The sequence below is a fragment of the Sphaerodactylus townsendi genome, linkage group LG06 (genome assembly GCF_021028975.2).
Source record: "Sphaerodactylus townsendi isolate TG3544 linkage group LG06, MPM_Stown_v2.3, whole genome shotgun sequence".
Lineage (NCBI taxonomy): Eukaryota > Metazoa > Chordata > Lepidosauria > Squamata > Sphaerodactylidae > Sphaerodactylus > Sphaerodactylus townsendi.
The window spans coordinates 26,025,994-26,051,174 of record NC_059430.1 but is presented as its reverse complement, the minus strand read 5'-3'; the positions used below and the strand labels follow the sequence as shown (position 1 = coordinate 26,051,174).

The 25,181-nt window shown below is 49.2% G+C and overlaps 2 protein-coding genes across 4 annotated transcripts in view; one reads left to right on the top strand and one right to left on the bottom strand.

Annotated features, from left to right (window-relative positions):
• Positions 1-4,198, top strand: part of DDX11 (DEAD/H-box helicase 11) — a 36,827-nt gene extending 32,629 nt beyond the window's left edge. For 2 of the 3 annotated variants that reach the window (XM_048502246.1, XM_048502244.1), the window contains 4 exons: positions 413-497; positions 1,733-1,808; positions 3,173-3,327; positions 4,013-4,198. In XM_048502246.1, coding sequence (XP_048358203.1) covers positions 413-497; positions 1,733-1,808; positions 3,173-3,327; positions 4,013-4,057 — 361 coding nt within the window. In that variant the 3' untranslated portion in view covers positions 4,058-4,198. The remainder of the gene's footprint in view (positions 1-412; positions 498-1,732; positions 1,809-3,172; positions 3,328-4,012) is intronic. The other variant, XM_048502245.1, reaches the window with a different exon arrangement.
• Positions 4,199-6,216: 2,018 nt separating this feature from the next.
• WASHC1 (WASH complex subunit 1) lies at positions 6,217-23,671 on the bottom strand. The gene is made up of 10 exons (XM_048501516.1): positions 23,668-23,671; positions 20,727-20,866; positions 19,826-19,972; positions 14,715-14,851; positions 12,659-12,794; positions 10,495-10,699; positions 8,715-8,870; positions 8,410-8,568; positions 7,513-7,581; positions 6,217-6,537 (listed from the first exon to the last, which is right to left on the bottom strand). The coding sequence occupies exons 1-10, from the start codon at positions 23,669-23,671 to the stop codon at positions 6,389-6,391; spliced, it is 1,302 nt and encodes a 433-aa protein (XP_048357473.1). The 3' UTR covers positions 6,217-6,388.
• Positions 23,672-25,181: the final 1,510 nt, after the last annotated feature.

Genomic DNA, 25,181 nt, shown 5'->3' with positions numbered 1-25,181 from the left:
TTAAAGAGGCACGTATTAAATAAACCCTGAATGAGCAGCTTGCTCAGGAGGAGTTGGGGCAGCACCAGGGAGATGATGGGGCAGCCGGCAGGGCGAGGGAGGAAGGCAAGCCAGCCACGCCATGGACAGGTAAGGGCCACGCTTCCTGCCCTTCCGCCTCCCCTCCCCCCCGCTCTCTCGGCTGCTCATAGTCCCTCAGGACTATTTTCTACTGCCGAAACATGCACTTCTGCCCCACCACTACTGACCTCCCTTTTAACTTTCTGTGAAACAGAGTATAGGAATAGGAGGAGTTTCTAACGCACGTGGCGAACCGTAGAATGAAGCAGGCCTGTCTGACAAAGCCCTGCTAAATGGCATTACAGAAGCTTGCAGAGTTCTTGAGTGTTTGTATTCTCTGTTTCCCTTCTAGGTGTGTGGTCATGGTGGGGATGCCTTACCCCAACATCAAGTCTCCAGAACTCCAGGAGAAAATGGCTTACCTCGATAAGACAATGGTAAAGGCCCCGATCCTTTGTGCGCTGTGTTTTAAAGTCAAGGGCTTAGTCAGGTTTTAAGGAGTCTGTGGTTCAGCTCTCCTTGCTGTTTTTTTTTGAGGAAAGAATTTCTTTCCCTGTGTCAGCCATACAGATGACACACCGTGGGCGCAGAGTACTGCACAATCTTCGCTTCATCCAGCTTCACGAACGGGAGGGGCTGAAGTTATTTCCTATATTCTTGTGGAAGACCAAAGGTTAACGGCTTGATTGCAGTGGGTGTTAAATGTCAGATTACCCGCTGTTAAGTTTAATGCATAAAAATTGGCCTGTGGGATCAAACGCGCAAGGCTAATGCGCTCAATACACCTTGGGAGATATCATAGAAGGATTTCTATGACGGGAAGGAAATGTGCATTTGACCTGTGATGATTGGCTTGCGCCTGCTCAGCCAGCCGTCGTTTCTTTCATCAGTAAACATGCCTTTAATGCCGCAGAACAGCGAAGCAAAGGGAAGAAGAAGAGTTGGATTTATATCCCCCCTTTCTCTCCTATAGGAGACTCAAAGGGGCTTGCACACTCCTTCCCCTTCCCCCCTCACAACAAACACCCAGTGAGGTAGTTGGGGCTGAGAGAGCTCCATGAAGCTGTGACTAGCCCAAGGTCACCCAGCTGGCGTGTGTTGGGAGTGCATAAGCCTCCACAGCTCAGGCGGCAGAGCAGGGAATCAAACCCGGTTCCTCCAGATTACAGTACATCTGCTTTTAACCACTACGCTGCTGCTGCTGTCTAAGGGAGCCACGTTCTATTTGATTCATGCAGGGGGGAAGGGGTGAAAAGTGCGTGGTGGGGCGGAGCAGGTCCCGTTCCAATGCACAAGCCATATTCCACTCCTTCAGGGTTTTCTCTTCCTCTGTGTGGTTTCTGCTGAATTCAAGTTGGCTTTGATTTGAATTCAGCCTTTAGCCTCCTCTTAAGACATCAGACTAAGGTGCTCTTTTCTCCACTGTAAGGATACTTGATGCCTTCGGCGAATCCTTCCTTATCATTGCTTGACACAGCCACAAGCGGCAGCAAATGGGAATCTTGCACAATCAACCCTGGGGGCCGTTCCCTGCTTTTCAGCCCTCTTTGATGGCAGCCATACATTGGTCAGCCCTGTTCTAGCTCACACAGTAGGCAGGCGGGAAGGCTGGAATGGTCTAGCTTGCTCATTAATTCACACCTTCTGCCGCCTTGATTTTTCCTCCCTCCAGCCAAAGATCGCAGGCCAAACACCAGGCCGAACCCTGATTGAGAACTTGTGCATGAAAGCGGTGAACCAGTCCATAGGTAAGGACACCAAGCCATCTGCAGGGCTGGCACACAGGTTGAATTTTCCCGTCACACTTGCTGCTCACCCTGGCAGCTCCGTCAGAGTCAGCAGCTGTGCAAAGAGCAAGTATCTGATGACCAAGGCGGCAGAGGAGCAACTCACAAGCAGGGCCTTGCAGCTACTGCTTACCAGCCTGGTAAACCAGCAGCATCTTACTAAACTGGGTGAAGCTAAGAACCCCCATCTAGGCAAAAGCGGCTACAAGATATGGCTCTGCTTGGCCCCATGCATCCCATCCTGAGAAATGATGGGGCCAGGAATTTATACCCTCTTTGCAAGGAAGTTTACAAGTTAATGTACTGTTAAAGGCTTTCACGGCAGGATTCAACTGGTTGTGGTGGGTTTTCTGGGTTGTGTGGCCATGGTCTGGTGGATCTGGTCAAATCCACCAGACCAGTGATAGCGAACCTTTTCGCGACCAAGTGCCCAAATTGCAACCCAAAACCCACTTATTTATCGCAAAGTGCCAATACGGCAATTTAACCTGAATACTGAGGTTTTAGTTTAGAAAAAACGGTTGGCACCGAGGCACACATTACTTGGGAGTAAGCTTGGTGAAGCAAGCGTGCAATGCTTTGAACAGGTGACTCACGACCCTAGGAAGATTTACTCAGAAGCAAGCCTCCTTGCCAGCAAACTAGCAAAGACCTTGGTGTGCTTTAAAAAAAATCCTAAATGCATCTTGGTTCCTCCACCCTAGGCTTGATCGCCCAGGCGATTGGCAAAAAACTTGGGTCTGAACGTTTCCCCGGTGTTTGGAAGGAACACGTTTTGTTTGTTCAACCCCTTGAGCAGCAGCAGCAGTCAGCCTGCTCCAGCCTCCAGCAGGTCCTGCGTGCACCTGCCACGTGCACGCGTGCCCACAGAGAGGGCTCTGAGTGCCACCTCTGGCACGTGTGCCATAGGTTTGCCACCACTGCACCAGATCATGGCCACACAGCCTGGAAAACCCACCACAACCAAGCTTACAGCTCCCCCACAAAATCTAAATTCACATTGAACTGGTGGTGATTGGTTTGTGTCTTTCTTTTCAAGTTCAGACTTCACCGGAGCAGTGGAGTGCCAAAGGTTCAGTCTTGGTAGCTCAGTGTAAGGGTTTGCTCAGTCTAAGACCGAACGCTGTTGGTGATTCCCTAAAGTGAAGCCCGACCATCCCTTCCTTGAGCTTCAATTGCCAGCCCCATTTCCACAGCAGGAAGAGGGGCAGGGCTCATACTTGCTTCTGGGGCTCTTAGGCGCAGCCTGAAAAAAACAGGGCTTGCAAGGAACTGTCAACCCACAGGGCTCTGAGCGGTCTCTTTCTGACGTATCTCTCTGCCAGGGAGAGCCATTCGCCACCAAGACGACTTTGCCAGCATCGTGCTGTTAGATCACCGCTATGCCCGTCCGGCTGTCCTTAGCAAGCTGCCTCAGTGGATCAGGAGCAGGACCCAGGTCAAGGCCGCTTTTGGGCCAGCGTTTGCCGCCTTGAGACAGGTGAGTTGCCAGACGGGGCTGTGCTGATCCCTTATTCTACCCTGCCTCCGCTGAAGGCACAAGGCCACCCACGGTCTCATAGCCAAATACAGGACCTTGCAGACTGCTGATACACAGGCCTGGCTGGCTGGCCTGGCAGAGCCCTGCCCTTCTAATCTGGAGGAACCGGGTTTGTTTCCCCTCTCTGCCGCTAGAGCTGTGGAGGCTTATATGGGGAATTCAGATTAGCCTTTGCACTCCCACACACGCCAGCTGGGTGACCTTGGGCTAGTCACAGCTTCTCGGAGCTCTCTCAGCCCCACCCACCTCACAGGGTGTTTGTTGTGAGGGGGGAAGGGCAAGGAGATTGTAAGCCCCTTTGAGTCTCCTGCAGGAGAGAAAGGGGGGGTATAAATCCAAACTCTTCTTCTCCATGACTGCCTGTTCTGGTTGCTTGCGCAGAAACCCCTGTGGTGCCAAGCTCCGTGGCCTCGTCTGCCTTCCTGCCCGTCTCGCAGGCAGCTTCGCCTGTTCTTCTTGCCACCTTCACTCCTCATTCCCGTCTCCCCTAAGGAACCCTGCCTGGCTAACAGTCGCAGATTGATGACGGGGGCTTCCCCCCCTGCCTCTGGCGTCAGACCCCAATTTCTTCCTGCGACCTCTGCAGTGACTGGCATGATGCCGTTCTTATTTTCCTGTCTTCTAGTTCCACTGTGAGAAGAGATCAGTTGCCGAATCTGGCCGTGCCTGACAATGATGGACAAGCTCCCAGCTATCCTTCGCTGGGCCCAAATTGCCTGGAGCGCAGCCCAGCGCATCTCCACGGCGTGCCTTCTGCCCTTGCTGCTTTCTAAATTTATTATAAAAAGATTAATAAAGTTGTTAGATCGTGTGCATGCGAGATTTTGTGTGTGTGCGATAACTGCATGATATTCTCGACCCATCTGCGTAGGGCATTTTATGAGGACAATTATAACGGTTCATCTAGGACGGGTCTGCAACCTGTGGCTCTCCACAAGTGGAATACAAATCCCATCATCCCCTGCCAGCATGGCTTCTGCAGACCCCTGATCTAGGATGAATACTAGCACAGCAGAAGACCAGAGGATGGGAGGGTTCAGGGCAGAAGCGTATTGAGGAGAAATGGTGCCTGGGGGTAACACCTCTGGGCGCCCCCTCCCCGCCCCTCTGCAGTCCAGCTCCTGTTGTCACCAGAGCCTGGGGAGGGGAAAAGCCAGCCTGCATGGGGGCGGTGGCAGGCGGCCCAGGTGGGTGACCCCATGTCCCTATAGGATGTACGCCTCTGGTTGAGGGCTGAAAGGCTGGTCTGAACAAAATGGAGACCAGCCCCAGCTACCAATGAATTCCAGATTCTGCCACGCAGCTTTGCACAACTCCGCTTGTTTCTGTTTTGGATCCTCCCTCTCTCTGCCCTGCAGCTGAAGAGGAGACGTTCACTTCCGTCAGGAAAATTGATCCGGGCAGCTTCAGGAAGACCCCGAAGGCTGCAGCTGTCTTGCTGCAAAACCTGCTCTGATCTTCCTTTGACCTTATTTCTCCTGTCTAGACGCAAAGGAGGTCCGAGCCTATTCGCCACGCAGCCGCATTCACAAAGGCAGTGTTCAGGTATACAATGAAATAAGGGAATGGGGTCAAAGGGACACAGGCTGCGGTTGCTTTAGCTTTTAAAAACGTTAAACCCGGCTGCTGAGGTTCAATGAAACCTGCCTCTCCAACAAGAATACTTTAGGTTCTCGGCTTATCTGAACTTGAAAGCAAAAGCACCGACTGCCTGTGGGAAACCGGCACGGGGCCAGCAAGGCAGAGAGGTAGCTTCACTGAAGGGGAGGCGGTCAAGAACCTGAAAGCGGAGGACCAAAAGGTCTCACTTGCTATCAAGGAAATGCTTAAATGCTTTTCAGTTCTGACGGCAGGAAGAGAACGAAACTGTGGAAGGTGCCTGCTGCAACCTTTCTCTTCTCCCCATTCCTTCCCTCTGTTGGCAACTGCACAGGGGAATGCTGGTCACAGGGCGGGGTCCCTTGTGCTTGTTCAGAGAAGATATAAATTTGTGACGAACGTACCTGCTGAGACTTGGAGATCAACCAGGGTTTTTAAATGTCCCGACATCAATATCTAGAAAGCCCCAGTATGACCTCCAGCAATTAGTATTTGCCTGTCCTCCTGGGAGGGGAAAAGCAGACCCCGGTACAGCTAAAGCTCTCAAGCCCTGGTGCAGAAACCACAAACATCCCTCCGCTGCCGCCTGCAAAATGAGAGTGAGCCAAGGACAGGGAGAGGAGTCGTGGTTTCGTAAGCTGGTGCCCCATTCCCGACTAAGCAAATGTCAAGTGTTTTACTAGGGCAGCTTAACCCACCGGGGTGTGCGTGTGTGCATAAAGCCAAGGGGCCGAGCTGACTCTACACCTTCAAGTTCACTGCTGCGTTGCCTCTGACATTCTCCAGCCCAGCTGAACCGGGCCTTTGAAAAAGCAGCAGCAGCAGCAGCAGCAGACTGCGCTGTGCAGTCGACAACTTTGCCGCGCTCTTTCATTTATACTTGACAAAAGAATGCTCTAAGTTTTTGGGCAGTCGTGGCACGCACACACAAGGAGAAAAAGGAAGGCCGGGCGACAAGAGTTTCAGGCCTTACAGCTCTGTCCTGCTCAACTGCTCCCCAGCCCTGCCCTCTCCAGCTTCAGCAAAGAGCACAAGGGAAGAGCTAAATGCTGAAGGAAACGGAGGCTGTTTGCTGGCAAGAGTTGCCCGGCCCTCTTCAAGGCAGCCCACGCTGGGCTCCCATTGCAAGACAACGGCTGGGCTTTGACCCTCCCCGAGCACCTGCTACCCGAGAGCCCTCTAAGAGACAGAGGCAACCGAGAGAACACAGACGAGAAGGGCAGGCCTTGAGTGATTTTAACCGGCTTTGATACTTAGACTCTTCTACAGGAGGGTCTTAAAAAAAACAAAAGGCAACAGGAGCCCTCTAGAAGAGCCTGGGCAGGTTTTCCCCGTTGTTTTCAGGCTACGAGCCCCATGTTCATGATGGGAAGAGAGGTCGGAGCAAAAAGCCTGGCTCCTTTTAAGACTCCCAGTCATCTTCGTCCTCGCCAGGTGGCTGCTGAGGGGGCGGCAGAGGCGGGATCGTATCCGAGATGCGGCCAAAGGCACCCCCGGGGGCGCTGGGAGCGTTGTTGTCTCCGCCACCGCCGGGCCCTTTGCCAGAAATACCTGCAACAGAACAGGAAAAAAAGGCACCCGGTGAAGCCCGTGGGAGTTCGAGACTCGCAATCGGTCCAGGCTGCCACGCCGAGAGTCGGGTGTCAACCGGAGAGGGGAGCCGGGTGAAGAGTTGCCTCCTGCCAACCCCGGCAAGATTAATGGGAGAACATTTGTTCAGCTACTCAATCAGTGTCTTGCACTAGTGGAAATCGGACCAGGCTGGGAACGGTCTTAACGTTCCACATCCCTGCATTTGGTGGCGGAGGTCCAAGGAACTCAGGGAATCTGTCAGGGTTGAGGAGAAGGTGCAGCCCTTCCGAAGGACCGGGATTGAGAAGGCTTAGCAGCAGAAACAAGTGGATCCTAGCGGGTTGCCAAGCTTGGGGGTGGGGTCTCACTGAATGGTGACAGCACTGTTTGGCAAACGTAAAAGTCATATTATCTTAAAAGATCAGAGGGTTAAGTAGGTCGGATGTCATAAAAGAAGAAGAAGAGTTTGGATATGTACCACACCTTTCTCTCCTGCAAGGAGACTCAAGGTGGCTGACAAGCTCTTTTCCCTTCCTCTCTCCACAACAACACCTTGTGAGGCAGGTGGGACTGAGAGAGTCCTAAAGAACTGTGACTAGCCCAAGGTCACTTGAAGGACGCCATAAAGATCCACATTATCCACACAACTGCCCTTAGCAATGGAGGGGACAGGGAGGAATCTTGCAACTTTCTTGGGTAGCATACTACTGAGAGACAAATGTAGTATTGTCCAGTGAACTGAGTGAAGCTTTGCTTTCTCCTCATAGGACCGTGGTGGCGAACCTATGGCACTCCAATTGGCCATGCTGGCAGGGGCTGATGGGAATTGTAGTCCATAACATCTGGAGTGCCAAAGGTTCGCTACCAGTCATAGGAGATGCATAACTTATGTTTTGCAGGCACTGCTTCAGACTCCAAACATGGACAGAAGCAGCTGGCTACCCGCCAATGTACCTTTGCGTCGGAGAACCAGCTTGTTGAAGAGATCTGACATCAGGTCTCCGCCTTGCCCCGTAGCTCTCACTAAAGGGGGAAAAAAACACCAGAATACACCGTTTCCGTGGGGCTGGTCTAATGGACTCACAAACACCACAGCTATGCTTATGCTAATGACGTTATGCGAAGCCTCGGCATGCGCGGGTTCTCCTCTGAGCCAAGCCAAAGAAAACAAAAGCCTGGGCCAGAGAGAGAGAGGCGGCCCTACTGACAAAGGGCCAAGCGAGAGTTCCTGAGAGTTAAGTTGCTTCTGTGTTTTTCAGTGCAAGAACACCTCAGACACTTCCCCGACGGCAGAAGAGCCATACCTGGAGGAAGGTATTCATGGACTGCCTTAGTGCGGGAGGGCATTAATGGGGTCTGTGCTCTAGAGACGTACAGTCTGGCCGGAGACATGGCCCTTCAGAGACATGGTTACTAACCCGCTATTTGAATGGTTAAGGAAGGGATCCCTAGCATGGAGCCCAGAGATGCCACGGCACCTTGGCAACATATTTTCTGGTACCTGCCAAATGTTTTTAGAAAGCAGACAGGGCCATGTGAGGCTCTTGCTCAGCAAGGCTTCTGATTGGCTGTGCGGGTTTTTTTAAAACGTTGTTTCGGCAGAACAAAGACCTTCCCTGTGTGACTGAAGTTGTGCTGCGTCCATTGCTTTGTGGCTGGCTCTGCCTCCTGTGGCAGGCATTTTATTGCAGCTATTTTTCAGCGGTTGTGTCACAATTCCCATGGTGCCCACAGGCTCAAGAAGGTTGTGGATCTCTGGATTAAGGATCTGCCATGACTGAACCGAGCCCACCCATCGGGGGAACCCTCAAGATCTAGCTGGGAAAGAACAACAGGGCGAGTGGATGGCACCTTGTTCTTGCTCCTTCTGCTTTTTCTTTTCCAGCTTCCGCTCTTTCACGCTACGGAGATTTGCCTTCCCGATGCCTCCGGCTTGGCGAATGGACTCGAGTAGGGTGGCCCGGCCGCTCGAGGGGTTCACGACTTCTTTTGGCGCACCCTGGACTGCAGCTGCAGAGAAAAGGATAGCAGGATCTCTGCGAAGGAGCATCTGCAAGGTGGCCTGTTTGTGTTCTGCATCCCAACCAATCCCGCTCTCCCCCCAAAGAATCCAGAAGGGGTTTTCCAATGGTTTCGGCACGAGTCTCAGGCCTTACCAGATGGCGCTGCACTGCTGCTCTCTTCACTCCTTGGCTGGAAAGGCTGAGAGGGAGGCGGGGCCTGAGGAAGCGGTGGCGGCGGCGGAGCGCTAGCTGGTATCTCAGGAGGAGGGGGAGGAGGGGGTGGCGGAGGAGGTGCACCTTCCTGAAGATCTGAAAGTGGAGAAAGAAGAGTTAGGAGTCACAGAGGTACTAAGGCCACTTCCACACCTGCTGAATAATGGACTTTCAATGCACTTGGCAGCTGTGCGGAACAGCAAAATCCACTTGCAAACAATTGTGAAAACGGATTGAAAGTGAATTATTCTGCATGTGTGGAAGGGGCCTTAGTGGAAACGCTAGCCGGTCTAACCACCCCAGCTCTTTAGTACTGTCAGGTAATGTGCGTTCTCTCATTCTGCAGAAATACTACAATTTGCACCTCTGTGCTTCTGGAATAGCATAGTGCTACATTGAGAAAAATACAATAAATGTAGCCCAGCTAACTCTCCCAAAGAGGTGGCTGTGGTCATGTTGAAATGCACCCAGTTAAAATCAGTTTGGCAACCAGAGGGGTGCCACTGCTTCCCCAGGGCTTGCAGGGGCAGAGATAGCCAATACCTCCCCCCCGCCCCGCCTGCTATCCTTTCCAGGTGCTCATAGGGAAAAGCAGAGCCGAGAATCTGATTCTGTTTTCCAATCCTTCTGAGACACTGTTAATTCATTTTAACTTGAAAGCCGTCATAGGGACGTGGCCACTCTTTGCACATCTTGTCGACAGTATTGTCATTTGGAATGAACCCCGTTCAGCGCCACCCCATCTATTTTTGACAGTCAGTGGGGGCAAAATGGTAGTGACCACAAGCTCAAATTAATACACATTTTGGATCACTGTCCCTATGCTATATGGGATCACTGTCCCTATGCTATTTGGGATCACTGTCCCTATGCTATTTGGGATCACTGTCCCTATGCTATTTGGGATCACTGTCCCTATGCTATTTGGGATCACTGTCCCTATGCTATTTGGGAAAAGGAAGAAAGGATTTGGATCACTGTCCCTATGCTATTTGGGAAAAGGAAGAAAGGATTTGCTGGACATGCTCTCCCTCCCTAGTAAATATTAAAAGATTTGTATCCGATGTCAGGATGGGGGGACCTCCAAGCAGAGGTGTACAAGCATAAAACGGTGCCTCCGATAGAGGTGGGTGGGTGCAAAAACAAGGCCTGGCCCGCGGCAGGCTCCCAGTCCGGCACTGGCTGTTGCCACCCCCCCCCCTCTATCAGAGGCTGCGAGCAGGCGTGGCCTCCAATAGAGGTTGGGGGGGAGGCAGCAGCCAGCCCAGGCCAGGAGCCTGCTGGGTGCTCCTGGCCCGGCGGAAGCTGTTGCTGGAGTTCCCCCCTTAACCTCCATAGGTCCCCCACACTTAACAAAATGGTGTGCACCCAGGGACATGGTATACCTCATGTCCCCACTGAAGGTACGCCACTGCCTCCAAGGCTAACAAAAATCGAGAAGCCGTAATTAAAACAAAGCTCAAATTAACAACCACCTCAGTAAGAGATGAAAAGTCCAGAGCAGTGGCAGCAATGTAAAAGAATCCAATACCTCTTAAAACACTTTGCAAAACTTTGGCTTAATGCCTAAATACCCAGGAGAAAGCGTGAGAAGGACTTGCCCAGGGGAGTCTTGTCACTGGAAAACAGCTGTGTGGTGTGTTTTTGCTTTGTACTGGGAAAGCACAGTCCAAAATGAAACAAGATAACTTTAAAGCAGAAGAAAAGGCAGAAAGAGCACCTTGCTGGAAGGTCTCAGCAGATTCCGTGCCGAAGGTCGGCAGCTCCGGGATGGCAGCGCCAGGGGCAGAAGGCGCGAAGCCGGGTCCGAGGTCGGCGCTGTACATGAGATCGGCAGCAATGCCAGGCAGGTCAGGCAAGTAGGACGGCACGTCTATCTCGGGCACCTGTCCCAAGTCTGGCACATAGAAGTAGTTTTCAAGCACCTGAAACCCGTCAAAACAGAAAGAAGGTTGAAGCTGTTCACTCTTTCGTCGGCCCAACTGGGGAAACACGGAAAAGGGTAGCAACTGTCCCTCTTGGGTTCCATTCCACACAAGGTCTTCAATTCTCAAGTCCCAGTGGTCCCTGCCCCCCCCAGATGGACCCACCAGGATATTACTGTAATTTTGATTATCAAATGATGATCAGTTTTCCAAGGCGCTTTCACACTGCTGCTGCTTCGTCCATTTGCTGTCCTAATCTGTTTTTTTTGTTGCTACTTTCTTTTCAGCTGTTCCATTGCACTGGATGTTAATGGAAATGCAGTTAAGAAGCTCATTGTAACCCTTCACCAGCTGAACCTCTGCCCAATAAATACCAGCGCTGGTAACAGACTTCATCTGCTCCCTGTTTGGGAATCGTCTTCTTCTCTGCAGTTGTGCAATTAGTCGTTTTGTGCATAGTAAACCCTGTGCAAACTCTGGGGCATTACTGACCTATGGGGTGATATTACATGATGATGATTACTAGGCAGACTACGTTTACAGGGTGGTTTGCCACTGCCTTCACCAGTAGCTTACACTTTTCCCCCAGCAAGCTGGATACTCATTTTACCGACCTAGTGTCAAGATTGGGCCGTTGGAGGGGGAGGGCAATTTGCTTTCGCTTCTGGCAGGTGGAGTGTTATCACTTCTGACTGTGGCCTTGGCGTTCCGTGGCTGGGAAGAGCCTCCAGGCCGGACAATGTGAACTGTCCGCTTCTCATGTGGGGGTGGGGATCTTGCACTCATATTATCAAGAGTCTGGCACGCTTTTCGCCAGAACTCTCTTTCTATATGTTCCTGACATGTCTTTGATAAAAGCCTTGAACCAAACAAGCTAATTATTGTCTGGATGGGGAATGTGACACCTAGGAAGGATGGAAGGCTGAGTCAATCTTGAGCCGGCTACCTGAAATTGACTTCCATTGGGATCAAACTCAGGTCATGAGCAGAGCTTGGACTGCAGTTCTGCAGCTGACCACTGTGTGCCACGGAGCTTGTTTCAGTCGTTTTGTTAAGCAATGACACAGTAATGGCATGACCACGTATAACCTTTTCCCCCCTTCTGTGGGTGAAGATGCTCCCCCTCAAACAAATGCCCCTTCCCATTCCATTCTGCATTAACAGTGGTGCTGGGTAGGTCTGAACCAGGGTTAATGCCACTCACGATTTCTTTAAAAGCCAGACGCTGATTGGCAAACCTGGTTAAAGCTAACTGTGGTTTAGTATTTGCAGAAAACACGACCACGCAGCATCTGTGGATAATGCTGAAAAGGGGAGAATGGAATCGCCCAGGATGAAGGTAGAAGGCGACAGCAGGAGGACTCACAAGGACTTGTGGGAAGGCCTCTCGTTTCCCCCTTTCCCCGCTATTCCTTCTTTCTACACAGTGGCGTAGGAGGTTAAGAGCTCGTGTATCTAATCTGGAGGAATCGGGTTTGATTCCCAGCTCTGCCGCCTGAGCTGTGGAGGCTTATCTGGGGAATTCAGATTAGCCTGTGCACTCCCACACACACCAGCTGGGTGACCTTGGGCTAGTCACAGCTTCTCAGAGCTCTCTCAGCCCCACCTACCTCACAGGGTGTTTGTTGTGAGGGGGGAAGAGCAAGGAGATTGTAAGCCCCTTTGAGTCCTACAAGGAGAGAAAGGGGGGATATAAATCCAAACTCCTCCTCCTCCTCCTCTTCTGTGATGGCCCCCATGGCCTCTCCCCTTTCCCTGCTTCCCTCTGTCCTTCCCAAGAGCTTGAAACAGCAGCAAATGAAAGAGAAATACCCATGCCTGTGACTCTACCTGGTACTCTGAGCAAGCTCACAGAATCCCCTTTTTGCTTGAATACCAGAGGATACAGAGATGAGCACAAGGCCCTGCCTGAAGGGGCCCAGAAACCCAGAGGAAACCGTTCTCTCTAAGAAGGCTCACCTGTTGATCGAGCTGCCCCCTCTTGGTGATGGACAGAGGAGCATCAAAGAGCTTCTCCTCTTTCTCCGTTGTCAGGGCCACGTGGGTCTTGGTCACAGCTCCAGCCAGAGGGTCGAGGAAAACGTATTTCTTATACCTGAAGGGGAAGAAAAAACAGTCAGGCCCACCTCAAGACACAGTGACAGGCACAGGCTGTAGAATGAGGCGGGACCGCAAGGATTGAGCCAGGAGAAAACTAAGAGTTGCCGCTTTCAGAACCGGGAATGGTTTTTGCTGATACAGGATGTTTTCCCTTCTGCTCCAGCGATCCAAATTTTCACCTTCCTTGAAATCTCCATAGGAAGCCATGCTGCTGATGCCAACTTGATGCTTCAGAGAGATGACCAGAAGTTCCACCCCGATTTATCCAAGGTGCTTATGGACAGATGTTTTCAAGAAAGGAGTGGGCAAAACACAGGCTTTAAAAAGATCTAATGCAACAATAATGGCTCAAATTGAATGCCTGTTTGAGCCATTATTGTATTGTTGAAGGCTTTCACGGCTGGAATCACTGGGCTGTTGTGGGGTTTTGGGGCTGTATGGCCGTGTTCTGGTAGCATTCTCTCCTGACGTTTCGCCTGCATCTGTGGCTGGCATCTTCAGAGGATCCCAAAACCCCCACAACACCCTGAGCCATTATTAACTGTTGCTTTAGATTTAGATTATAGCTGAGTACTAATTATGCCTTCCCTTCCATTCTCTGTTTTGCTCCTGCTTGGTGGCTGGGTCATTCTTTTCACTCCATCCAAACTGAGATTGGGTTGTGGTGAGGATAAAACGGAGCAGGGGAAAATCATTCATGCTGCCCCAACCTCCTTGAGGGAAAGGTGAGATAAAAATGGACTGCAAAAAAAAAATGCTCCATGAGGCCTCTTATCTTGCATTTTGGTCACAAAGTTGGCTTTTGGGAACCCAATACAAATGGCACAAAGTGTAGTACAAAATGTGCTCTAGGAACATATCCAAGATGCAGGGATACCTGGCTGCTTCCTGCTGCCCTTCCAAGGGACACAGGCGGCAACTGGAAACTGCGGCACTGGAATGATCCAAACCTGACTGGGATGGTTGGCTACTTTCGGCTCTCCCTCTGACAGTCCCATCAATGCCAGTTGGCCAACTGCACCAGTAATGGGGCCGGGGCTAGGGCAAGAATCCTCCCGAGCACAGGGGGAAGGCGGAGAAACCCATTCGAAGGGACAAAGGATCAGAGGAGAATGAGAGCAGAGGAACGAGATTTGGCAGCCTTCCTTCTATCTCATAAGAACATAAGAACTAGCCTGCTGGATCAGACCAGAGCCCATCTAGTCCAGCACTCTGCTACTCGCAGTGGCCCACCAGGTGCCTTTGGGAGCTCACATGCAGGATGTGAAAGCAATGGCCTTCTGTTGCTCCTGCTCCTGAGCACCTGGTCTGCTCAGGCATTTGCAATCTGAGATCAAGGAGGATCAAGATTGGTAGCCATAGATCGACTTCTCCTCCATAAATCTGTCCAAGCCCTTTTTAAAGCTATCCAGGTTAGTGGCCACCACCTCCTCCTGTGGCAGCATATTCCAAACACCATCATGCGCTGAGTGAATAAATGTTTCCTTTTATTAGTCCCAATTCTTCCCCCCAGCATTTTGAATGGATGCCCCCTGGTTTCCACCTTCTTCATATATTGTTTTGTTTCATGTTCAGCTGATGATCCAACACCATATCGCTTCCTACCCAACAGCTGCTGTGATTGCTATAAGCATGCTGATCGTGAGAAAGCAAAGATAAAGAAGAAAAATTGAGTTGGAGGACAGTCAACTGGGGGTGGGGGCAGGGTGGAAATCATCACAGCAAAAAACTCAAGGCTGACTGCAAAGCAGCTGAGATAGGGAAAAAATGGATTTCAGATCCAGGTAGGATTAAGGACTGAGGGACACCCTGCAACTCTAGAAGGCAGGACTCCTCCAGAAATAAAACAGGCACACGGGTTCATCCGGAGGTAGCACAGAGCAGCGATCGCTGATCAGGCAGGTGCAACACTTACAGGTTCTCCGTGGTATTGAAGAGCAGAAGGGAGCTGAGAGAGCTAACGTTCCTGGGGAGGCTGCCAAGGCCTTCTTCGGCATCATCTTCCTGTTGGACTCTTGCGCTGACGCAAACTGGGAAGTACTTCAGCTTCTCCTGAAAATGCAAACAGCACAGCTTTCAATCAGCTGCTGGCATCCTTTAACAACCCTGACCTCTGACCCGGAAGCAAAAAAGAAGAAGAGTTGGTTTTTACACTCGCTTTTCTCTGCCTCCGAGTAGTCTCGAAGCGGCTTCCCTTCTCCTCCCCACAAGAGACACCTTGTGAGGTAGGTGGGACCGAAACCATCCTGAGAGAACCGTGACTGGCCCAAGGTCACCTGGCAGGCTTCACATACAGAAGTGGGAAAACAAACCCGGTTCACCAGATTGGAGCCCGCCACTCTTAACTGCGGCTCCACACTGGCTCTCATCTCTGCACCCCAGATGGTTACCATCCTGCATGGCTCATTATTAGAAGGAAGAGATCACTTTTGGACTGTCCAGTCACGGCTGACTTGTGGCAACCCCATGTGATTTTCAAGGCAAGAGGTGTTCGGAGGTGGTTGGCCACTGCCTATCTCTGTGTCACGACCCTGGTATTCCTTGGAGGTTTTCCATCCAAATACTAGCCAGGGTCGGGCTGAGCAAACGCGATTGGCCCCACGCAACCCAGCAAATTTTCACAGTATGAGTGGGGATTTGAATTTGGGTTTTCCAGGTCCTAATCCCGTGGTGGCGAACCTTTGGCACTCCAGATGTTATGGACTACAATTCCCATCAACCCCTGCCAGCATGGCCAATTGGCCATGCTGGTAGGGGCTGATGGGAATTGTAGTCCATAACATCTGGAGTGCCAAAGGTTCGCCACCACTATAATCTGACATCACAACTGCTGTACCATGCTGCCTCATTAGCAGGAAGACCACAAAGAGCCCCATTCAAAGAGGGGGGGGGGATTCACCCATGGGAGTGGTGGGGGGGCCACATAGGCAGATTTGTCCTCTTCCGGGCACTTACTCCAGCATCTTAATATTAGCCCAAGTAGAAATGAATGAAAGAAGATGATAAACTGGGGGAGATCAAGGCCATTCATAAACAAGCTCCTTCTGACAATAGATATTCACGTATTCGCATCCAATTTTTAAGCCTCGCAGGTTGCCAGTGTGTTTGCTAGCATCACTTGCTGCTCTCTCTCAGCCCTCGTGGTCCCGGCGACTTTCTTTCTGTGAAATGCAGTTAGCACCCGAGGCAGGCCTGCCTGTTGCTCTCTGGAGCACAGTGACAAGGACACACTGACAAGGATATGAAATATAGGCAGTTATCTCTGCGTAAATCACAGCGTTTCAGAGGTCGTGCTTCAGCTCGCATAAGTGGCAATGCCTTATGCATGCACCCGGCCTCTATCCTGCCTTTGAAAAGCTCCAGTGCAGAATTTGCTGGTTTCAGAACTTGAGACAGGAGGTCTGTTCCCAGGGGAAGGGAAGGGGCCCATCGTCTGGTTGAGGACCACCCACCCTGGGGGACACAGGAAGGAGGGGGCTCATAATGCCCCCTTTTGCTTGCTCCACCATATTAGGGGTCCCTTACCACCTATGGGACCCGCCGTTTCCTCCCTCTTGGGGAGGGTTTTAAAAATGGGTCTCGTGGGACGCCTCTGATTGAATTCACCGCTGTTTTAAGGGATTTTAAAGGGATTTAATGATCCCATTTTATAATTGTTGGAGCCTACATGGTGTGTAAATTATTTATTGGTGTCTAGTTTTTGCTCCGTTTGTTTATAATTATGATTAAGAATTTTATAAGTTTGTAATAATCACTTCAGAGCCCCTTGGGGATAGGGCAGTATAAAAAACTAAATAATAAATAAATAAATAAATAAATAATATCATCTGATCAAGGTCCACTCACCCTGGGGGAGGGTTAGGGAGGGGAGAGAGGAAAGGGCCTGTCATCTGTTTGTGGCCCACCCACCCTGGGGGGAGGGGGGAGTGTGCCATAACCAGATGCCAGGTCCCCCCCCCCCCCCAAGCTAGCACTTTTTAAACCTTTCCTGGTCCCACCTTGAGATGGAGCTTTAAATTGGAAATGTAGAGTGGGGTCCTTATCTTCCCCACTGACTTTCTTTCCAAAATAACAGTGCAAGACAGAGGGAAGGTTGCAAGTAAATTCAGAGCCAGGGAGTGCCAAGCTGTCAAGTGAGAAGGGCCCACTGTGCTTTGCTGCATCATATATTCAAACCCGGGCCAACTGCTCATCCAACCAAACACTACCTACTTTCAACAGAGTGTTCCTCTAGATTCCATCAGGCAGGTTCCCCCCCCCCCCCGCCCCGCCCCACTCTGCTTCCGATTGATTTTTAACTAGAAATGCCCTGAAGCTTTTACAGATGCAATGATGGTTCTCTCTTTTTTTGTTACTGAGTTTTATCCCTTCTATTTTCTGATTTGAGCCAAGATGCACGTCCATGTCTCTCTCTCTCAGATGCTGGAAAGATCAAGGGCAGCCCGTTGGGAGTCGCTCCGCCAGCTTTCCCACGGGTAACATGCAGAAGCTTCCAGGGGATGGCATCCAGCATGTTTCGGATTGTGGTGCCCTACTTTGAGGGTCTCCGCATCACACCTTCCTACCATCCTGCAGCCCCGCACAAGATAACCACACGTTTATGGTGTAACGGTTGGCATTCCTGTATTTGTGAAGTCAAAAGCTGCCCTCTCATGGTGCAAGGAAGTGGTCATGATTAGAAGAAGAGTTTGGATTTATGCCCCACCTTTCTCTCCTGTAAGGAGACTCAAGGTGGCTTACAAGCCCCTTTCCCTTCCTCTCCCCACAACAGACACTTTGTGAAGTAGGTGAGGCTGAGAGAGTTCCGAAGAACTGTGACTAGCTCAAGGTCACCCAGCAGAAATATAGAAGTGCGGAAACACATCTGGTTCACCAGATAAGCCTCTGCCACTCAGGTGGAGGAGTGGGGACTCAAACCCAGTTCTCCAGATTAGAATCCACCTGCTCTTAACCACTACACCAAGCTAGCTGCAAAGGAGATCAGTGCAAGTTAAAGATGTCAGGGAAGCAAAATAAATATGGTGTGCATCTTGTGCGCAGATCATGGTGATCTAAATGACAGCACCTGTCATCCAGGGTCAGTTGGCAAAAGCCTGATGCAACTGAACCAAACCAGTCCATGTGTTGGTGTAGATACCATTTTTAGAACTTTAAGGCTGCTCAAAGTTAATCCCAGGTAGCAAGGCTGGGCGAGACCTCTGCCTGAGAACCTAGAGAATTGAAGCCACTTCGACAAGACTGTCCTCGGTCAGGAAGGTCAACATCTGTCTCCAGAGGAGGCAGTCTCATCCAAAGATCTTATTTTATTACATTTCTAGGCCATTCTTCCTTTTACAGGCTCTTCAAAAGGCCCCACACCGTGAGGATAAGAACCACCTTTTAGAAATGAGCATCTCAAGTTCTTCTGACTGACGCGGATGGTGTGATTTAAACAGCCCCCCCTTTATTGGCACGTTCAAACCTACTTCAGTTTCAAACAGGGCAGGGAAGGCCTAAGCAACAGCCCTAATTTGGGACGTTAGAAAGTGAGCCACACACCTGAAAGCTCAGCTCTCCTCCGCCAGTTTCAAGACCAGCTTGAAATATTCATGCTACTTTTGACGAGACAGACTCTGGCTTCCATTAAACTACCGGAAAGTATAAAGCACTGAATTATTGAAGGCAGCTTTATTTTTGGGTTCACTGGGAAGCGGGAAAGCAAAAAGCCCAGAAAGAGCTTTGCTGATCACTCCCTGCAAAGGTATCTCCATCTGTTCCAGGTCCACAAAGTAGATCTTAGCCTCGTCCCAGGGCAGTAGCAGCGCATACGAGGCCCCTCTCGAGGGACAGTGTTGGAAGAAAAGGACTTTACGCTGTTTCATGCCTCAACCTACAGAGAGGGTTTTAGTAGATAGCCAGTGGCTAGATAGGGACTTAGGAATTGACACCTTTATTCTATCATGCTGGCTCTATCCCTTTGATGTTAGACTGATACTCTCAGGGACTTCCTTCCTTCCGCCTTCTTCTCGCACTCTTCTCCATCTTACTTTCACCATGCCTGGAGGGAGGATGGGTGCTCTGTGCATCCATCTCCATCCAGCTAGATAAGGATAGATTAGTGAACCTATCTACCTACCTTTCTATCCAGGATGGAGTTCGCTAATAAATACTCTTTTTATTCGATTAGAAACTACAACGGACTCCGACTTTCTTTTGTGCAAGCTCACACGCACATGGGATCCTCATGCGCATGCACACGAGGTAAGGCTTCTGCTGTGCTCTCAGCCTCCCGTGCACTCTGCTCAATGTGAACAGGGATAATCCGCATTACCAGGTGATTATTCCAACAGGCAGAACCACTCCACTGGCTACGACAGCTTAGAAAACCCATCTATAACATTATGCCCAAGCTATCTTCTTTGCCTTGGCTGTTTCCAAAACTCTTGCTGGATGTTCTTCCTTAGCCCCCAGGGAATCACAGGAGCTGGGAGAGCTGCCAGCTGTATTTTAACTCACTCACTAAGAGAAACGTACTGAGCACACATAGTATATTGTGCACACACTGATGCCGTTCTGATATTTCATGGAGAACTAGGCATTTAAACAGACCTCATGAACAGAGAAAGTCTGGCAATGTTGCAATGAATGCGAGGGTTTCCCAGAACACAGTTCAAAAGCCACTGCACCAGAGTCATGGTTGCTAGGGGTAGAAAGTTCATCTTCCTTGCTCCCATCCTGACATGTAAGCGACTGGTTCAGGAGGCACTGTCGTAAAAAGGAATGATCTCCAACTGCCACCTTCTGCTGACACACCAGGTAAGACTCAGAAGGCTGTCTTGCTCACCTGTACGGAGCAGTGGTAACTTCTAGCATGGGATTCTTTTATTCTTTGCAGTACCTTTTTTCCTTCCCTGTGGGACCCTCTCCCACCACTGTGCGAGGCCTTTACGGTCCCCAAATCCCATTCCCAAGAAAACTTCTGTTCCTTTCAAATCAGCCACCAACTTCCTCACCCAGCAAGGGCCCAGTACTCCTCCTACTCCTCACCTGAAAAGCTTTCTCATCTAGCGACCTGTGTTTGCTCTGAACCTTGCGCCTCGGTCGTTTCTGCACATCTGGGTCTTCTGCGCCAGCAAAAATGGAGGCATATTCTTGCAGTCGCTCTGGAGCCGGGTATTTGGCGCTGGAGAACACCTTGACAGATGAGTGTGGGGACAGAGAGAGAGGAAAGGGGAAAAATGCAGGAATTTGAACGTCAGCCTAGAACAGTGATGGCGAACCTTTTTGAGACCGAGTGCCCAAATTGCGACCCAAAACCCACTTATTTATTGCAAAGTGCCAACCCGACAACTTAACCTGAATCCTGAGGTTTTTGTTTAGAAAAAATGGTTGGCTCCGAGGCGTGTGTTACTCAGGAGTAAGCTTGGTGGTAGTCGATGGCTTTGCTTTGAAGCAACCATGCAACTCTTCCAACGGGTGAATCACGACCCTAGGAGGGTTTACCCAGAAGCAAGCCCCATTGCCACAACCGAGCTTACTCTCAAGTAAAGGATTGCGCTTTAGTTTAACAACACTTAACAGGGTTACCTACACTACTTCCCCAAAACTAGGTCTTAGGTTTAATGCTAATAATCGAGCCCAGCGGCCCCGGCCAGCCTAGATGTGCGGAGGGGGCACTCTGTTTGTGCGTGCCCACAGAGAGGGCTCTGAGTGCCACCTCTGGCACCCGTGCCATAGGTTTGCCATCACTGGCTGAGAAAGATGTGCGCTGGTAACACATACACAAGATATCAATGGGAAGCCACCATACACTGGAGAGGTGCCATGTTAATTCAGAAGTTTCCTACTATGGATGTGTCAGCTGATGCCCATTTCCCAGCATCAGTTCCTCATCTACAAAGAAATTGAGACTGAGAGCCAAGCGGCGACAACGCCAAGCATCCGGTACCTTAATAGCCTTCTTGCTGCCCTTTATCTTGTCAATTTTGGCTTGCGCTAGAGTGACTCTGTCATTGATTGCCCGCAGCTGTGTCCGGCTGGCCTCCACTTGCTGGGAGATCCTACGAGACAAAGATGACAAGGATCCAACTTACAGGCAAACGTCTTGGTAGTCCTTGAGAACGATAGTCCTCGATAGAGGGTGCCCGGTCATCTGTACTTTGGGGTGGGGGAGATTCACTGCGCACATTCACTGTGCACAGCTGGAACTCAAAAGCGGTCTTTAAATAGAAGGGAGAAAGTAACAAACCACAGGTTTCGGTTTGGATGCTGAAAGTATTTAATTATCTATTTAGATTTCTACCCCACATCTTTCCCAGACAAAGCCAGGCTCTAACACAGCGGTTCTCAACCTGTGGGTCACAACCAGTGGTGGGATTCAGCAGGTTCGCACCACTTCAGCAGGACTGGTTGTTAAAATGGTCCTTGTAAACAACCAGTTGTTAAATTATTTGAATCCCACTGCCAGAACCGGTTGTTAAATTATTTGAATCCCATCACTGGTCGCAACCCCTTTGGGGGGTTGAATGACCTTTTACAGGGGTCGCCTAAGACTCTGCATCAGTGTTCTCCATCTGTAAAATGGATAAATGTTAGGGTTGGGGGTCACCACAACATGAGGAGCTGTATTAAAGGGTTGCGGCATTAGGAAGGTTGAGAACCACCGCTCTAACGGACCTGCTCAAAACGGACCTGTTCCGCCAGGCTTTTGGCCAGCCAGGATGACCATCTGACCCTCATACCATCTAGGTCTCCCGTGGGCGGGAATGAAGTTGGGATAAGTTGCCATCTGCAAATTTTAAATTGTTTAAATTCTGTGAATTTAATATTGTTATTAGACTGTTTTTATATTTGTATTTATATTTGATATTGATGTACACCGCCCTGAGCCCTCCAGGGGAGGGCGGTTTAAAAATGGAATGAAATAAATAAATGAAATAATAAATAACAGCTTCCACCAACCAAGTAGAACTTTGCTTGGAAAAAATACGGGAATTGAGTACATAGGAGAGAATTGGGTAGGCCCTTTGTTGGTGCTCCAACTCTGCCCTAAGAAATTTTTGTTCCATATGAATTCAGATGCAGGAGTACATTGGACTGAATAACCAAGATTGCTTCCTTTTGCACCTGACATTTCCCTTCCTTAAAAAACCTCCTCTCCAATTTAATCTTGCTGAGCTTCTTAGCAGTTCCAACAAAATCTTAACCTGAGGCACATATAAATGCACAAACGGCATATACAATTCCCAGGAATTAATCCAATTGTTGCTGACCAAGGGAGGTCAATCTTTTCAGTCTCAGTAATCCAGTAGATGTGCATACGCACACACAGAGACTGGATTTGCAGAATCGCACACAAAAATTCCAGCCTCTCTATGAAAGAAAAAATAATAAAGCTCTGGAAGCAACATTTCCTGATCTAATTCCACAAAAAAACACAGCCAAGAGACTAGTGTGCACACACTACTAAAAAAAACACAAGCACCTATACTAAATCTCCCACAGTATGTATAAAAGATAAACTGACCCTATTTGCTAGATCAAAAATACTGACTGTCAAAAAAGAACTGTCCAAATTATAGTCTCCAAGGCAATTTCAGGTGGAATGCAGAACAGAAAGGTACTATTATGTCCCCTGATTTAGACACTATGCTCCAATTGATGCAGCCCAGAATTGCATTGGGTTTCTTGGCTGCCGCATCACACGACTGGCTCACATACAGGTTGTGGTGTACTAAGATTCCCAGACTCCTTTCACATGTACTGTTGTTGAGCCAGATGTCACCCAGCCTATATCTGTGCATTTCATTTTTTCTGCCTAAGTATAATAGCTTACATTTATCTCTTTTGAAATTCATTTTGATAGTTCTGGCCCAGGTCTCAAATCTGTTCGGGTCATTTTGAATTCTGACCCTGTCCTCTGGGGTATTAGCTACCCCTACTAATTTGGTGTCAACTGTAAATTTGATTACCATGCCCTCTGTTCCATCATCCAAGTCACTGATAAAAATACTGAATAGCACTGGGCCCAGAACAGAATCCTGTGGTACCCCACAAGTCACTTCTCTTCAGGATGGAGATGAGCTGTTGGTGAGAACCCTTTGGTTTTGGTCAGTCAACCAATTACAAATCCATCTTGTCTAGCCCACATTTTACCAGTTTGCTTGTAAGAATGTCATGGGGGACCTTGCCAAAGGCCTTACTGAAGTCAAGATATGCTACATCCACAGTCTTCATCTTCGTCTACCAAACTTGTCACTCTCTCTCAAAAAAAAGAGAGGAAAGATTAGTCTGGCATGACTTGTTTTTGAGAAAGCCAAGTTGACTTTTGGTGATCATGGCATTCCCTTCTAAGTGCTGACAGACTGTCTATTTAATGATCTAAACATTAAACAGATCTGTTTAATGATCCACTGTTACACTAGTTGTAACATACTTTAAGGAGCAGAGGCACCAAACCACAGATACACTATAAAAAGCTAGTAAGGTGCAATGGTTTACTCCCTTCTCCAGTACTACTGGAGGGTCTACATACTGTATGTAGAGACTCAGTTCTTCTCAGCAGACATGCAATATATGTCTCACTATTTCCCCAATTAATGAATGAAGCATGCTATAACTGCCTGTTAAATAAATCACTGCATCTTACTGTTTTTTTCTTGCAACAGGCCTCAGATTTTTTTTGTTGACCCCCGCACCTGGGAATCTCCCCCCACAGGATCACTTGTTCCTCTCTCCCCCCAAATTTTTCTTTGGAAGCCACTCAGTCAAGAACTGGGTGGCTTGGCTGGCAACTACTTATGCATGGCTAGCATACTGGACATTTTTTTTTCTGGTTACAGACTGAAGCTGGAGAGCCCACAAGTTACAAAGTGGGAATACAAACGCACCCATATCGCTTTCTACAGCTGGTGCATTGGATACAACTATGAACAAGCACAAACAAATTGATCGCTAAGTGCCTGTTGCCTCCTAGGACCCTCCAGATACGAAAAGTGTTCCAAAGCTGGGCACTATCAATCCCTCATATCGTTGACAGTTTATAAAGCGGCCTTTGACTAATGGTCCACTTAGCCAAATATTGCCTGTTGGCCTCAGCAGAGGCTCTCTACAGCTTGTGAACTAACCCAAGATCCCTTAAGTCAAGATGGCGGGAACAGAATCTGGAATCTTATACATGCAAGCATGTGCTCTGCCATTGAGCTGGGGGACCCTCACCTCACACTCTTTTGTATTTAAACTTCTTTCCTACCTCATCTCCCAAGGCATTCGGGGGAGGGCGGTTTATAAACCCAATTAATAAATAAAATAAATAATATATAAATTTAGTGACACCTAAATCCCATTACAATTAATGGGACGAGTTAGTTGTGACTTAATTCCCACAGAAATCATGGGACTTAAGCACAACGAAGTGTCAAAAACATAATTCACCGGGGGCTAAATGTGTGTGTAACCAGTTAGGGAGTTAGTCATCTATTATCCTATAGAGCGGTGAGATGAATCTGACCGCTCTGTTTCCTGAAATTTCTGATCAAGTGCAATAATGCAACACAATTTTAATTTCCGTGGGGAAGAGGAATACAGGATGAAGGTACACACTCTAAAGCATAAAGGTAGAAGGTAAAGTTTCCCCTTCAGTCGTATCCGACCTGGTTTTATAGGCAAGCTGCTTTTGTGGGGTAGTTTGCCATTGCTTTCCCTGGCTATTCTTTACCCCCTAGCTATGAGCTAGGTACTCATTTACCAACCAAGAAATGGATGGATGGCTGAGTTGACCATGTCAGCTGCCAGGATATCTGACCCACAGGGGGCTTGAACTCCTGACTGTGTGAGTGGCAGTGCAAGCACTTAACCACTACGCCACGCGGCTCCTTAAAGCATAAAGGAAGGTGGCTTAAATACACATGCACTGCATTTTTCTTAAGCAAGGGGGATGTGTTCTTAAACCTTTTCCAACTGTACCTACAATAAACATCCAAGATCATCTACACAAGTCCAGTTTATGAAATAGTTATACTGCTTGGCAAATGGCTGTCTGCATTTACCCTAATCTGATTAATGCTGATATTGCAATGTTAACACTGTGTGAGCAACCACATGGGCTAACCAGCAAGAATGTTGACTGATTCCTTTCTAGAACGAGTGCCTGAAGTGTTTCCCACACATGAAAAATGTGGTGTTCCTTCGGTTCAGTTATTAAAGGACAAATGCGATATTCATTCATTCAGTGACAGATAAAGCTCAGATTGGCAGTTCAAACAAACTAATGGCTGCTCCTTTCCTAGATTTGCAGAGGCATCAGAAGATAAATACATAAGAGACAGAAGTGCAGTTTTACTGTGATGATAAGGACCTCAAAAAGGTTGTCTCTCCGTCGCAGATGAGTAAAAAGTGCTTTAAT

What these genes read in the sequence shown, in the direction of transcription:
- WASHC1 (XM_048501516.1), bottom strand. An exon ending in TTCAATACCACGGAGAACCT is followed by an intron (nt 12,795 to 14,714) that starts GTAAGTGTTGCA and finishes CTTCCCCTTCAG; the next exon opens with GTATAAGAAATACGTTTTCC. An exon ending in TGCTGAGACCTTCCAGCAAG is followed by an intron (nt 8,871 to 10,494) that starts GTGCTCTTTCTG and finishes CTCCACTTTCAG; the next exon opens with ATCTTCAGGAAGGTGCACCT.